Source organism: Syngnathoides biaculeatus, chromosome 19 (genome assembly GCF_019802595.1).
Source record: "Syngnathoides biaculeatus isolate LvHL_M chromosome 19, ASM1980259v1, whole genome shotgun sequence".
Lineage (NCBI taxonomy): Eukaryota > Metazoa > Chordata > Actinopteri > Syngnathiformes > Syngnathidae > Syngnathoides > Syngnathoides biaculeatus.
The window spans coordinates 5,842,165-5,858,971 of NC_084658.1; the positions used below are offsets into that span (position 1 = coordinate 5,842,165).

Below are 16,807 nucleotides of genomic sequence, written 5' to 3' on the forward strand. Positions count from 1 at the left end.
TAGACAAAAGTATCAAAATGCGCTTCTCCCAGTTTTCGGGCTCACTCCCACAGGTCCTCAAATAAACTTATGAACTCTTTGAGGGGTTGATTAACATTCTGCAGAATGCAATGTGGTGTGAGGTGAGAAAGTAAACCCAAAGTTGGCACTTTCGTGTGGAACAAGGTGCGCCTAGCTGGTTTTGATAGCTTAGCATAAAATCGATCTGCCACCTTGAATGCTCGACTTTGCTTTTTGCTTCATAGAAGTCTTCCAAACTTGAACCTGCAAAAAGCATTTCTCCAAGTCACTCAGCAAAGAAAAAAAAAAGTACAGTAAATTTTTTTTAATGAAACAAGATGACCAAGTTGTCCTTGGACGTGAATGTGCGCTTGTCTATTCATCCCCTGCGATGGGATGATGACCAGTCTGTGGTGAACTATCCTCTTGCCCAAATTCACCTTGGATACCCTGCAGTACACTCACAACCCGTATGACGGTAAGCGATATAGAAATTGGATGGATAATAATCATACTATAAAATCTCAAAATTTTGTTCCATTTTTTTATTCTTCAATTATTTGAAAGAAATATACAATAGCCAGACGACTACAATTGTTGAGTATATTTGGAAAATTATGTCCCTTCTGAGGATAAACGGCTTGAAAATGGATGGATGAATGTTTTAGCTCACAAATGGGTGACCTGCAAAATAATCAGATAAACTGCCTTAACTTTTTTTTTTTTTTTTTAACTATCCTCCACCCATATAAAATCCTACTTAAATGTCTTGAGGGCATGGTCATGATTCTGTTTGCCCAATGAAAGAGCTAAAAAAATATATAGATTTTGGTCAATTTAAACTAGCTGCATCCTCCTGTTCTATGACTGTAATTATAGTTGAAATAATAAATCAGAGATAGGTGTTGTATTCATCTTCTGACAAAATTTGAGCCAAGCTTGTACTTCTAAAGATTACTGCATAAGGCAGATATTTGTTTTTAATATTGTAACATCCTACTTTATATTAATGTCCAAATTTGTGTGTTTACTTACATTTTAGTGCAGCATTTAGAAGAAAAATAAATTCAATAACTGTCATTACATAACTTTGTTGCTCTCCTTCCAGAATGTGATTTATGATGTGACACAAAAAACTTGAAAAAATGGCCTCTGATGGAAATATGGGCAATACCTCAGGCATATGAAACATTCTCAAACTCTTTCCCATTGACTGCTGACACTTGGGTACATTTTATATGTGCTGCAGGTACAATTTTATATAATTTCTTTTCTCATCACAAAAGGACCGATCTTCACAGAATCATTTGTCGAGTGGCATGAAACGGCGCTTGACGTGACGGTTGTCAAAAGAGCGGCGGTTGTTTTACATTGATCCCGTGCCCACAGTGAATGTGTGACCTTCAAACCGACAGCGAGCGGGAAAAGTAGGAGAGCCATAGTGGCCTTTATGTACATCATCAGTGGAAGGAAATAATTGCTGGAATTTAAAATTAAACAAGATACATTAAAATAATAATACACTGGATATTTTTGAAACAGCATCTTAATTGCTCTATTTACTACTCCTGCTAGTACCACTACTAATAAACTTCATCACTCTGGCCTGCTAAATAATGCAGACAATGTCTCACAGTCCCTCCGCTGCCCAGAACCTTCCCCTCATACCAGTTTAGCCCAAAGTCTGACCTGATTTATCCCCTCAGTGCTTCCTTCATCCATTTAATCCCGCCTACTGGGGTTGGAAATAATGCCCAGTGGAGACAGACTGATCATGTTGCAGCCGGGGTCAAAACAATGCAATCCGGAGGGGAGGCAGAATGGATAAAAGCTTCCCTGCTGCTGCCCACTACAGAGCGAATCACTGAGAACAAAAAAAAAAAAAAAAAAAAAAAAAAAAAAAAAAACACATACACAGATGCAGCCCCTTTCACGTATTAGCCAGCAAGGCATGGCTGCAGGGAAACCAACGCCACATGGAAACGCGCACAGCACACGCTGACAGGAAAGAATGAGCTTACCTGGGAGATCAGATAGCGCTCCTCTCTCTATAATGTGCTTCCTATATAGTGTCTTCAAAACCTTAGCGCTGCCGAACCTCTTGAAGCGCCTCTTCACATTGTTGTAATACCATTCCAGGGACTGTGTCCTCAAAATCCTGCAGACATAAAAGATAAACCCAAATGATTTTTTTTGGATTGATTTCTTTAAACCCCTCCCTCAGAAAAACTACTTTCAAAGGCAGTAAATATGTCACCATTAACGTTGCGTCTGGATGAAAAGAGAGCAGAATGCTGCAAGCTTACACTCGACTGCGTGACCAAGTCAGCTTCAATCATTATGTAAATGTCTGCATATGTATATATGCAGTAATTTTTCTTTTAAAGATAATGGTGAAAAAGTGACATTTCAATCATAAATGATTAAATACTTGCACGAGGACCTCAGCTTTGACTTTTCAAGTCAACAGAAAGTGAACACAAGCAAAGTGGTAGATTTTATGAATCAAATCCTCATCACCAACAATTGGCATACATTTCTAATTGTCATCATCTTTGTCATTGTGTATAAAGATCTGACTAACGAGACCTGGTAAAAAAAAAAAAAAAAAAAAAAAAAAGTCCTGCAATCTCAACAGCAGCAAGCTAAAACTGCAACATGTTAAATCATCTAAGAAACTGTCAGTGTCTAAATTTGCATTACATTATGTTAAATCACCATCTTTTAACATTCAATACATGTTTGGGAAACGAGGACACGAATTGATGAAGCTTTGTAGTTGAAATTCTTTCCCCATTCTTGCTTGATGTACAGCTTCAGGTGTTCAACAGTCCAGGGTGTCCGTTATCATATTTTACGCTTCATAACACATTTTCAGTGAGAGACATGTCTGGACTGCAGGTAGCAGGCAAATACTTGCGCTCTTTACCATGAAGCCACACTGTTGTAATACATGCAGAATTTGATTTGGTATTGTCTTGATTAAATAAGCAGCGGGGCTCATGAAAAAGACGTTGGTTGGTTGGTATGTTGAATGTTTCCCCAAAACCTGTACGTACCTTTCAGCATTAATACTGCAGATGTGTAAGTTACCCATGCCATTGGTACTAAACACAGCTCCATACCATCACAGATTCTGGCTTTTGAACTCAGCATACATAATAGTCCGGATGGTTCAGTTTCCTCTTTGGCACAATGTCTACAATTTCCAAAAACCATTTGAGATGTCGACTTATCAGAGCACAGAACACTTTTCTACTTTGAATTAGTCCATCTTGTATTAGCTGAGGCCTAGAGAAGCTGGGGTCATTTCTGGATGTTGCTCATCAATTGATTTGATTGCATAGTAGTTTTAAGTTGCACTTGCAGATGTCAGTCTTAATGAAAGCAACAGATTTGCTGGCGTATAGGGTCTAAATGATTTTGGAAGTATACTTGGTGACGTCCCTTCTCCACGATAGTTGTTAGTGACAAATGTGTTAGTGAAATGCTTACGGAATACAAATCCAGTAGAGCTCTGAGATCGACTGACTCAGGTCAAATAGTGGAGTGCAGAGTCCAAAGTAAACATGGTGAAGCAGCATTTAACTATTATGCTGCACAGAAAAGAAATAAGTTGCCAACAGAGGTGAGGTCAGCCCAACTGTGAATGTTTTTAATTCCAGGTTGAAAACTTTTTTTTCCCCCCCTCATGCTTTTTAGAATATATATATATATATATATATATATATATATATATACCCACACATGTATGTACACTTTTGATCATATTACTTGCACTCTATGCAGTTTTAATTGTCTTTTTCTAATATTCTGTCATTTTTATGTCATTTGAAATGTTTTATCTGTTTTCAATTTCCTTTAATCATGTAAAGCACATTGAGTTACATTGTGTATGAAATGCGCTATATGAAGAAATTTGCTTTGCTTTTGTGCCTGAAGTTGTCTTGTGATTACACATTAGCAATGAAAAAATATGGGTGTAATATATTGGTGAGGAGGCCTCGTAGCTCAGTGGTTAGAGCACTGGTTTGGTAAACCAGGGGTCGTGGGTTCATATCCCACTGGGGCCTCCACTCCCTGAGAAGGGTTGCGTCAGGAAGGGCATCCGGTGTAAAAATTGTGCCAAACATATATATGCATTCATCTGAGATGATACGCTGTGGTGACCCCTGTGGTGACCCCAAAAGGGACAAGCCGAAAGGAAAACAAACAATATGTGGAACATTTTAATTGGTTTTGCCCATCCTCAATAAGAACCAGCATGCCATTCAGTTTGACTGTACTTTTATGGTATTTTTCATTTGTCAATAAAGGAAAAGGCAAGCGAAAGCAGGAGTAAAAGAATAGTATCCAGAGTGGCCCCGAGGGCTCAGTGGCCTGCCCCCTTCCCTCTCAAACACCCTTTATCCTTCTCAGTGCATTTATTATCATATGAATCTTTGTATCGATCTGTTTGATGAGCCTTAGCTCCTTAATTTTCTTCCTCACCGCTTATTGCACTTTTCTGGCATGTGCAATATATGCAGCTGCACAGAGCGGCATGACTGGTGTGTGTGTGGTGTGGGATCACCCAGAACACAAACAAATCTACACTAGCAAAGGCTTCACACTTACTGACATCTGAACTAAGAAACGAACAAAGTAATGTATGGAATATTAATGATCATGTAAATCAACCTACACCCCCAACACATGCAGTCATGTGCACAGAACAATGAATGCATTCCATAAGGAGTCTATTTTTGTTTAAATTGTTTGCATATTCTAGTGCTGCTTAAATTTAATACATAAAGATGGACTGCTGAGTATGCTCAAAACAGAAAAAAATTATAATTTCTGTACAATAAAAATTAGCAAGGCATCGAGGAGCGCAAGGGATTTAGGATGAAAGAAGAAAGGCTTTGCAATGAATGAAGCCTGAAATCACTTCCCAAGTGAGGTGGTTAAAAAAAAAAGAAAAAAAAAAACGCAAGAAGCGGAGAGAATACAAGCTTTCAAGTGTTGTATGAGCTGCACGAGCTTATGGGAAAAACCTGCATAATGAGACTGGGAGAGTCCCATAAATTCTGAGATGCTGCATGAATAAGTGAAAGGGATTTCTATGGATACTCTACTCTCTGGATCTACATTTTCTCCCATCATCTCTCCCCTCTCATTAGACTGGCTGCAATGCTGGGAAACCTGCTACTCATCCTCCTTGCAGCTCTTTTGCCTTCTGAAAGAGCTCTATTGAATTATATTTTGGGAAAACGTAATAAAGTTTGACTGAGGTTCTGCTTGCTGGAGGAGTGACTAGAAGAATAACGATCAACCCATCAAACCCTCATTTAATCAGAAAATATAAACGGTTGGAAAGGACAGCGAAGATTGGTGAGAGTGAAGAACAACTGTCAGAATACCAAGTGAAGTATTCCGTGGGATTTCCATGCATATTATGGTTTCCATCACCAAAAAAGTTGGGCTAATTAAATATTTAAAGAGGGAGTTCTCAAATTAAAAATACATTCATACATCACTGACATATTTGTTAAACTTGTCAGCATAAATCTGACAGTCGAACAGTAGTGAAATAATGTGAAAAAAAGTCATGGCCCTATGTTGTACCTCTAATTATTTTTTTTAGAAACCATAGTGCCTGAGGAAAAACAATCATAGACAGGTGCTGTGACAGACTATCATTAAGCCAATCAATGTAGTCATGGGTACAGCTCCCCAACCTTGCACTGAAGTGTTTCTTTGAGCTTTGCTGAAACTAGCCAAAGGCAACTGAGAGGATTCAGAACTGATGTGAAATTAGCATAATTTCTGCCTGACAGGAAGGTAGTTTTCCTCTGATTTTGAATTGATTGTACATTCTCAAAAAATAAAGCTTAACTTGGTGAAACTCTGAAGAGGCCCAAATTTGTAATTTTGTACACCAGCATACCACCATCTTATTTAAAAAAAAAAAAAAAAGAATGCTGAAAACCAGATGATTTCTCCACGATCCCACGATCCCAGCCTGGCTTCTGCGCATGGATCTTTTTAAACCATCTGGCAGCAACTAGACGCAAAAACTGGCTCGTGACCTCAGTGGGAAGCCGGTGGAATACTGATCACCTCCCCCGTGGTGCTCTGATTGCCATTCACATAGGACGACGAATGAAGACAGAAGCCTTCTGCAATTTACAAGGATGTGAGTGAGAGATCCAATTTTACAAGCATGTGTGCCAGCATTTTAAAAAGGAATACTACAGTACATAGGTACATTACTTTTATTTACCCATGTCATTAAAATTTCTGCATTTCAGAGTAAGAGCACCTGGCAACAATTAAGTACTTTTCCTTTGCGAACAAAAGATCTTTATTACAAAACCCCAAGCTGTTCTGCCTTAGGGATAAGCACACGGACGACTATCCAGAGTACATTCATACTACACTTGCAGAATTCTGAAAGATGCTTCAAAGTGAAATTCGAAATCTGTTGAAACAGTTCGGAAGTAAATTTTGTCATGACCCACAAAAGTGAGATAATTTGCACAGCCCTTGGGACCCAATGCAATACTTTTTGGAACAACATCTGGAGTGCCGGAACTGCAGAAACTCACCAGTGTGGGAAATCTAGATACACAATAGCCTGCAGTAACATTTACCACCAAACCTCACCAGCAGGCTATTCTGTATGGATGATGAAACCTGCAATTCCCATTGCAGGGGGCGCAATCCACTAGGGGGCTTAATAATAACAACCTCTTATCAACATTTGCAATGTTTTGTCCGTGTAAAATGTCAGTGCCCCCCGCCCTGCCTTCCACTCAAACTTGAACAAAGCATTGCACTGCATACACACCAACATTTATTGGGACTGGTGTATCGATTAGGATCCATGTTGAAGTGCAAACCGTCGCTTCATAATGGAGTGCGCGGTGAGCTCAATTGATGACAACAATGATGAAACAGCAGATTAAATGTCTTAAACCTGATCAAGCTCGGACACTGAGGGTGTAGAGTAGCTGTCAGAGCCCACATTGGTAGCCTGTTTCAGGCATTCTGACAAATACAACAATTTAACTTTTATTTTAGACATAATGCTTAATCAACTTCATTGACATTTGAAAAACATTGACATTCTACTGTGGTGGTTGTTTGTGGTGGGTGACGTCACCAATGAATGGAAAGCAGAGGGAGGCCAGAGGGTGGAAAAGGCAGTAGCCATGTGAGAGATCCAAAGTAAAGGTCATTGCAGTGACTGGCAGCATAAAAGGCATGGGAAAAGTGTCAAAATTTCTTTAAAGATATTTTTAGAAGTCCTTGGCAGAAGCACACCCCCAGTCTATATATTATAGCCCCTCAAAATCCTTAATGGGCAAGGAAAAGAGGCAGCAAACTGTTCTCACCTGATAAGACAAGCAGCTCTGTGAAAGCGATTATTTCACTTTGCCGGTGCACAGAGGTCCACGGAATAGCTCCAGACATTGAATTTTGGCATGTGCACCCAATAACTTCCAAATTCAACAGGTAGACTAATCAGACAGGAAAAGCTCTGTCTTTATGTTCTTTACAAAGTGCAAATTGTGCCTTGATTTGAGACTCAGACAAACCCAAGAGTCAAAAGATGCGAACAGTGAAAATTGGATTACCAAAATCACAATTAATATTACAGATGACCAGCTATAATCAGATTGTTCATCAGCTGTTATGCATTGATGTATATTTTGTTGTGGGATTTATTTTATTTTATTCTTTTCACACAACTTTTGAAATGTTCACAACAAAATACATTTAAGTTCAAATCAGAAATACCAGTTTTAGGCCCATGTGAATATGTAGTAGTCAGGGCTTAACTAACATTTTTGCTCACCAACCAGTTTGGTTTGTGGTTTCCCAGAGTTACTAGCCACTCAGCATTATCACAAACCACAGTTTTGCTGTTGGATAGCAGGGGTTATGTGCAACGAACTTCCACATTTGGTAAAAGAGGTTCAAGCAGTTCTTTCTGATTCAGGTTATCAGACATTTATCACCTACAGTGTTCTTTGTTTTACACAAGTTGTCTTCAAGAGCTCCGAGAGATGACAATATCTGATGTTTAGGTTTCATGTTAACATACTGTATATATCATAAATGTAAAAGTAAATGAGACGTACGTATTTAACTTTTGCCCATAGACACCAGCCACAGACTTTTTGTAAATAAACCCTGTATAGACACACACACACACACACACACACACACACACACACACACACACAAGACTACATGAATGGTTAACGCTACAGGTCATTATCAAGTAGTCAGTTTGTAGGGCTATGCTCCTTTGTGTTTTTATTTCCTTTTTTCCCCCTTTTTGGAATGAACAATATAAAACATGAACCAGCCTTATAGGAGTTTCTGAATACGTCCAACTATTCTTTTTACCGCATCCACCCTGGACAAAACAAATTGACTCATGTTCAGACGAACCCACCTTTCTCCCCAACTTAATAGATGGTGGAGGTAAAGTTTGTCAGACTATTCGTCACAAATATCCCAACAGAATACACCCCTTCCTTTGAAATTGTGACCCGTATCATTCAGTACCCTGAAGAGCATTTCACTGGAGAAAAGGCTGCAAGGCAAGCCAATGAAGACAGCTGTGTCACTGCACTCCGAGCAATTAGGAATAAAATGAATGGTTCAACAGGCCTCTGGATGGCCCCGCACAAGAGAGCATAAAGTTAGTCACACAACACAAATCAAGAGACAAAAATCACTCCAGCCTTTGTCCTCAGTGTCATTGCGGCTTCATGTCCCTCCATCTGAGCAATGTGGTTAAGGGGAATTAGTAGAAAATTATAGAGAAGGTGCACTGTACACTTTTCCAGTAAAATGAATTGTGTATGCGCAAAGACCCAACATAGCATGGTTGACATATTGTGCCAAGAAATATAAATATAGATATGCAAGTATCATTAATCCTAAGTCAATTATGAGATCAATATTTAAAAAAATTATCACAAAGGGATTACATTTAATGCAAATATAAAAGGGGAAATATAGTGTATGCTAATGGGAAAGTTTTTAGCCGTGTCGTGCCACAAAAGCCTAAATGGTGTGAGAAGTGACTGCTATGCACAGTGGCAGGCCGGGTGGCAATGAGTCAAAAGCACTCAAGCACTCCGCCGCACACAAAATTTCACACTGGGGCTGAGAGTCACAAAGTGAATCCCTCTGGATCAGACCAGATGGTGACAGAAGAATTGGGACTCATGTTGGTTGATTTGTGAGGTTCAACGAACAGATGCAGTTTGGGCAATGATACACGAAGAATGGAAAACGAAGCCAATGTTTGACAAGTACTGGAGACATCATGCATGAAGCTGTTATTGACATTCCCATGCATAACTGTCCGATTCTACACCGCTGTGGCAATATCCCACCTCACCAGGATCTTCTGTTACAGATCTGATGAAGCTATTTAATCATCTTTGAAAAATACCATTTTGTAAATTGTTATCCTTTGCTCCTTGAAACATTATCAAATATCAGCCTTTAAATTGCTATCTGAAATCGGTTTAAAATGTGAGGAAATGAAATCTCAAGAACAATTCATAGACTATATGGAACAAGTTGTGTTGGTGAAAAACCAATAGATTCATTCATTCAATTAAAATTTTACAAAGATCCGGCAGCCTTGTGATCAGAGTTCACGGAGTAAGTCAACATATAATTTGCAGGGATTGCCACTTGAGCTGAGGGATGCTGGTTTTGGGCGTAATGACACCCTTGTTTTGCATCTAACATGGCCAGAATACATAGTCGGTGCATCACTCTGACAGATGCTTTAGAAAACGGTCTGTTCACTGTAACATTTGACAGCAGAGTTCAGGGAATTCTCATCGGAGTGAAGGTAACTGCAAGCATTCCTTTAAGCCATCACATGAGCCATGATCCAGAGAACCCCCCCGCTCAGTCTGGCAGACAGGGCGTGGGAGAGCGATGGCGATGATGAATCAGTGGCATTACGAATCACAAAACTTAACACACACATTTCAGCACAAACCCCTATCGCTTCTCTCATCCAGGCTTTCCCATTCATTGCACGTGTGTTTCCACAGGATTTTAAAGACAAAGACAGATGGCAAGAAAGATGGGGGTGGGTGGGTTGCTTTAAAAAATACATTTGTAAATGTTCTAGGTGGACAGTACGTAGAAGTACGCACGGATTAAAGGGTGATGTAAAATGAAAGCAAATCCAATGATCCTTATAATTCAGTAAGCCACTAAATGATTTACTCCACTAGTCTGCTTAACTTTTGCTTTTTTGTGATGGAACCACCATCAAGGGTGATTCTAGGGTGACAATGCGGGAGCTTTATTTATGTTACACTATTACGTTTCAGTCAAGTCTGGTATTATTAAACACTATTTTTAGCTTATTTAAAAAGGAGCACACTGCAAATTGTATCTAAAGTGTTGGGGGTGCTGAGATTCACTCTAGGGGTATACTCCCAAAAAAATGGACTATAAAAGTCTAGGAGTAATGGTAATAAAGTGTGATGACAACCATAAAAAAAAACAGAAATGGAACATGCTGCACTAGGAAAGGTTATGGCTCCTCAGAGGGCGAGTTGTTTGACTATTTTTGTTACGTGGTTAATCAGTATTACACTTTTATAATAATTTTAAATAGTTACCTATGACACTGAATGTAGAGTTAAGGTTTTGATGAGTCAAGAACAACTTATTTCCCATGGTAAGCATTGTTTTGAAGAAGGGAGAAAAAAAAACTGAAGCCAAATACACACCCCAAAAGGATTGCTTTCCACTTTTGAGGTGTCACGGTGACACTCACGACCATAATTGTGATTTTTCGACTTTGGATTAAATAGGTACCTTTTTAAATTCTTTCCTCTAGACACGTTTCTTTTACAAAGCGTGCTAACCACGTCCTTGTCCCATAGCTGGTCCCCACATTCTTGTCAAAATGAACCTCATATTTAATAGTGTAGACACTGATAAATACTGGAAAACTGGTTTTCCGTGATACAAAGTGCTCACGCACAGATGGCCACAGTTTTCGTCACCCTGCAATGATGAGAACATTTCATGTGGAAAAGGTTGTTGTTGCTACCTATAGGAGTGGGCATAACAGATTGCCTATGGAGAAATTAGCCATACAGGTGAAATCCCGCACCATCCATCTTCTGTAAACTCCATTAGACTCTCGACCCAATCACAAAAAGAATACCCTTTCAAGTTCCCTGTGGAGTCAGTGCAAAGAAACAAATGTTGTTGAAGGAATCCATTTTCTCCGCTAGCAGATATGGTTCACTTGATGTCCTTTAATTATCCTTGGCACGTGTTAAAAAAGTTAAACGTACCCACTGCCGATTCAGACAACATGAAATGCTGCACGGTAATGACAACAAAACGCAAAGATCACAGGTTGCGCGTTGAGCATCGGCATTCAATGCTAAACCTCCCTCCGGTTGACAAATTTATAACATCTACCTCAAAATAAAAAATCTACTCTGCTTCTCAGTTCATTTGCCCGCTCGCTTTCAGATCAAGCAGCATGTGTGTGCAAACATCTCATTGCTGGCCAAAGCAGGGGAGCACTGTATTATTCATACCAATGCTGTCATAGTGAGCAATTCCAGCCATGACAAGTAGAAGAGGCGAGATGGGGGGGGGGGGGGTGTAGACACCAACTCTCCCTCACTCTCTGTTGAAATTCTTTTGAGTATTAGCTCATCTCTCAGGGTGATGGGTCCTATTGTGGTGGGGATGAACAGCCATTTCATGAAGTACATCAGCACATTCATATGAGATCAAATTCAACAGCTGTATTAAAATGTCAAAATAATACTTGGTATTGACCAACACTGTCAGGAAACTAATTTCTCCATGAACGCAGGAAAAGAGACTTCTCACTGAGAATTGATTTGACTGCTAGATCGAAACAAAAACTGCTTAAATTACAATACTCTGGGATTTGTGAGCTACCCCCGACCGTAATGTTGCTGTGTAAACAGCAAAATATTGGCACCGTCTGTTTCGTCCCACTGGTTTCTGCTGATAAGATGTCAGAATAGCTGAGTTGGTTTCAGAAGGGAGAGGAGACTGAGGTGAAACCACTGTGCAGAGCTCGGCTGGTAAATGAGCACCGATTGTGTTGATTTACACATACTCTAATGCACTTTGGTAATGAACCAAAGCAAGTTTGAACATTATTAAATTAATAATAGACTCAATTATGCTTTAGCAAAGATGCTAATGTCTCCAAACTGAGAAGCCATGTTTGGTCGATAGAGCTACACCATATGGGATCAAATGTGTTGAATCAAGAGACCAGCAAGTATAAGCTTTACACCTCACAGAAAAACTTTCATCACTTAAGAATGCAGGGAGTAATTTGTGCTACAAACTAAAGCATTGAGATGAGTACCGCTAACACGGTCCTCCCTTAACCTTCATTTCTCCTCTTGAGTAAAATTTACCGTACGCACTACTGCTTCCCTGCCTGTTTGAGAAAGCTTCTAATCCCATCTATGCACCAAGTGTCACATACACAGAGGCAAAAGCTATTTACACACTGGATTCCTCGTAAATTGGTGCATCAGTCGCATACCAGTAGAGCTGAGATTTATTTACCTGACCCTTTCCAACGGGTCCCACCCAAGCATCTTATTTTGTGAAATGTATGCGCTTACACAAAACAAAGACAAAACCTCACTTTTAGATAATTAGATTTGCAGCAATTACTTTAAAGATCATGGGCGTGGACAAGGATTCTGCGGTCTGAAACAACACATTCAGGTCGTCAGCGTTTACGCCTCGGAAGGATGAAATTCACCAGGTTGACAAAGCTGCTTTAGTGCCTTGCACGAAGACTCGCAAGCTGTAAGGTTGGAAGAATGCTGCCTCATAGAACGTATTGATTATTAAGAAAGGGAAACTGGTCGATGCATTGTGATGTCATTTCATGCATGAATGCAGAAGTAAATGGGATTCCACAATCTATCCATACAGTTAAATACCCACAGTTGTACAAACATATTTTAATATATTAGTATCCCCCTTCAAAAGACATTAGTCAACGAGTCTGTTGTAACAGAAAAACACCTCAAATTAATACCTGGCACCACCTTTATGACCCTGCCTCAACTGCCAATTCTGTCCACATTTCCCAGTCGCATGAGTATCCCAACCACACAGCTGCTTCTTCTAAAGAAGGAATGACGTTCCTTTGAGGACAACAATTTCCAAATTCTGGACTGGGAGGACTGATTGTCTGACAGAGGTATGAAAGAAGCCAAACAAAGCGCTCTCTCTCAAACTGAAGTTCACACTGTTACTTAATCATCTGCATATAAAGGAATACCATGAAATCCCTCCCCAAAAGATTCTTCCAATTCTATGGGAAATGTGTTCAGCAACTTAAATATTGCTGCCAGGCATTTAAAAAAATCCACTGCTATATAAGATTGTCATTCACTAGCCACACCTAGCAACAACAATTATTTGATGCACCACCAGAAACATAAAATAGAGGCCCCGACAAGCATTTAGAACTATAGAAGCCTTTGGGGTACAGGTGAAACAAAAACCAAGAAGAATCCAGTTGCCTAGGTTAAATTTTTGCGGCCCAAGTGAAGTATTTTAAAATACACACAGCAGTCTAGATGATGGATGCATTAGAGGGACAGCCAAAGTTGGATGTTTTGGAGATAAGATTCGAGAGAGCGGACTTTGATGGTTTGGTCATGTTCAGAGGAGAGAGAGTGAGTATATTGGTGGAAGGGTGCTGAGGACAGAGTTGCCAGGCAAAAGAGCGAGAGGAAGACCAAAAAGAAGGTTTATGGATGTGGTGAGGGAAGACATGAGGGCAGTTGGGGTTAGAGAGGAAAATGCAGAAGATAGGCTAAGATAGAAAAAGATGACACGCTGTGGCGACCCCTAACGGGACAAGCCGAAAGGAAAAGAAGAAGAGAAAGAAGTCTAGATGATGGTTGCATTGGGACAAGCATATTGGGTGATGGCCAGCACAGAGCTGCTCATCTCAGGAGGCCCAGGACTTAACACACCTAATAACATCACATTCTTTTAAACTTAATGAGTTCAAAAAGCTCTCATCACTCAAGCGGAAAATTGCAACGAAACACAAGCTGGCCTCTCTGCAGCGAAGCCTCATTTTAAATGCTGCAAAATTGGAGAGGAGGTGCAATGAGGAAAAGGCCCAGAGCAATGCACAAGCATGCATGTTGATGAGGAAATGCATGCAAATGAGTGTGTGCTAACTATTTGAAGTACCATGGAAGGGTAGAGAGCATATTGTTCAGATTGTAGTTAATTTAAAGCAACTTTATTTGAATATGGGTGAGTAAGTGGAGCAGATTACATGGTAAATGTTTTGGGACACAAATGCATGAAACAATTGGTGTTAAGGCTCGGCCTCAGTTCTCTACCCCCCCCTCCCTCCCCCCACATCCATACAGTTGCTATTCCGCTTATCCTCTTGAGGGTCGTGGGTGAGAAAGACCCTATCGCAGCTGACTTTGGGTGAGAGGTGGGGAACAACAGAAACCGGTCACATATAGACAAAGGTTCATACTCACATTCACATCTATGGGAAATTTGAAGACAAACTGCATGTTTTTGGAACGTGGCTTGACGACAGAGTAACCACAGAAAACGCACAGAAGCGTGAGGAGAACATGAAAACTACATGCAGAAAGGCAGCAACTGAAATTCAAACCAGAATCTCAAAACCTTGTAGAAGAACTTACCACTCACCAATATGCTGCTCATCTTACCCAACACAGAGTTAATTCTTCATCTTAAAGACATTCAGCACTGCAGTGCTTCTGATTTTTGCAGAATAGGCCATGTTGGATGGGTTCAGTCTACTCACGCGCCCTTCACTCTATTGCTTTTGCATACAGACCAGTGTTACACAAATGTCCGTATGACTGTTAAAAGTGACGTATGATGGCTAAAAAGACTGGAAAGTTATCGGGGCTCATTAGATGAGGTTTCAAGAAACCAAACTGTGCTTTGATCGACAATATCAACCCAAACACCTTGGAGAAACAGCCACAGTTGTTGCCGTTTGGTTGATAATTGATCATTTTTCTCGTACTGGTTATTGATCACAGCTGGCAGTCAAAAGAAAGACGCTTTACAATGCTCACTTTTGTTTGAGCAACTGATAACATAGCAGTACACCCCCATTCATACGCCTTTCTGAAATGATTTCTGGTTAGTTGTGGTTTGTTTACTTGAATTCACCCATCCAAAATGGCGACCGCTTCCTAAACCGGAAGGTGTGTGACGTCTGTGGAAAACTATCTATAGGTTGGAACTCCATTCTGCCCCGACAGGACTGTGCCCAAGTGTACACAGTAAAGTCAATGACATGCTTTGATGAGTTTGGTATAGAAGCGCTTGAGGACCAAAACTCTATCAAAACAGAAACCCTTCTGTTTAATATCAGACCAATGGATAAATGTATTAAAATGCCCAAAACACAAATCTTTGAAGTTTTACCAGGAAAGTGAATTACGGCATATGTCATATTTTCAAAGGGGAACAACTTTTGGTGTCTTTCATTTCAGTTCCTGTCAGTCTCACTTCTCAACACTTTTGTCCTTCTTCCATACTTTTCCAACGTCAAGAATCAGCAGTCAGCATAAAGATAGAAAGCAATATACTTCACTCTTATGAGAGCAGAATTTCAAGTAGATGAGGGGAGAACGTTTAATCACTTTGAAAAATCGCTGTCAGTTCAGTACTGTACTTCTAAGGAGGATTGGTATTGTGGTGAGCGATCAGAGAATGACTTGGATGGGGAGTATGATGAAATATGATTGTCCATTCAACACATTTTAGTCACTGCAACTATAAATTATTAGAACTATGCGAGGAGAAAAATTGTGCAATTATAACCCCCCAACCCTAACCCAATGACAAACACTGCATTTATTTGATAATAAGTCTCAAGATTGTATCATTTCTTTAGAAATGCTGCTAGCCTATCAGGAAATGAGACTGGCCTCACTCCAGTATGCCCCCGCATGAGAAGATCAAATTAATCTTTCGGCTGTCGTAGAAACACAGAGCAAACGGTGCAAGAAGGAAAGAATTTATCGAGCTAAAACACACCTAAATAATTCTTTTTATTCGATGGCTTTGTTTTGTCCATACTTTATGACTGCACAATTACAATTATGACATTTTTGCTGCATTAATTTTTAACATCGAAGATGGGTCAAGTTATTTCTGGAAAAAAGAAAGTACTTTCACATGAATCCCAAAATAAGTTACATTGCCTATTCCAATTGTGCCTTTACAAGTATTAACTAAAAACAGATAATGGATTGCTACTAGTCCATTAAAAAAAAAAATCCATGATTTATCATTCCATCAGAAAGCTTTGAACGTCGATAAGCTCTCCCACCAGAAGGCCAAGAGGTGAATCCATCTACTAGTTAGATTCAAGTCCCCATCTGGAGGAGTATAGCATTCAAAAGCAACAAAGTCTTTGAAAAAGATTTTTAAGTGTTAATAGAATAGTTAGAAGTTTGAAATGGTTTAGAAAAGAGAAACATCAATGGGATTATAAGTAGATAGGGATGGAACTCTTTGCCAGGCAGTGTTAAGTAGGTTTTTGCCTTAAAGGAAAAAAACGAAACAAAAAACAAAAAAACAGGGGGTTTTGTTTCTGTTCTGCCTCACTGGTCATTTATACCATAAACCGCTTTAAGAATCATGAGAATTCCAATCACTTGCCTGAGTACTACCAGCCACAGAATCACCAGATCATCGACTGATAAGAGGCAAG

General features: G+C 39.8%; 1 protein-coding gene across 3 annotated transcripts in view; it reads right to left on the bottom strand.

Moving 5' to 3' along the window:
- Positions 1-16,807, bottom strand: part of myripb (myosin VIIA and Rab interacting protein b) — a 96,036-nt gene that overhangs the window by 30,620 nt on the left and 48,609 nt on the right. For all 3 annotated transcript variants that reach the window (XM_061804777.1, XM_061804776.1, XM_061804778.1), the window contains one exon: positions 2,022-2,158. In XM_061804777.1, the coding sequence (XP_061660761.1) occupies positions 2,022-2,158 (137 nt within the window). The remainder of the gene's footprint in view (positions 1-2,021; positions 2,159-16,807) is intronic.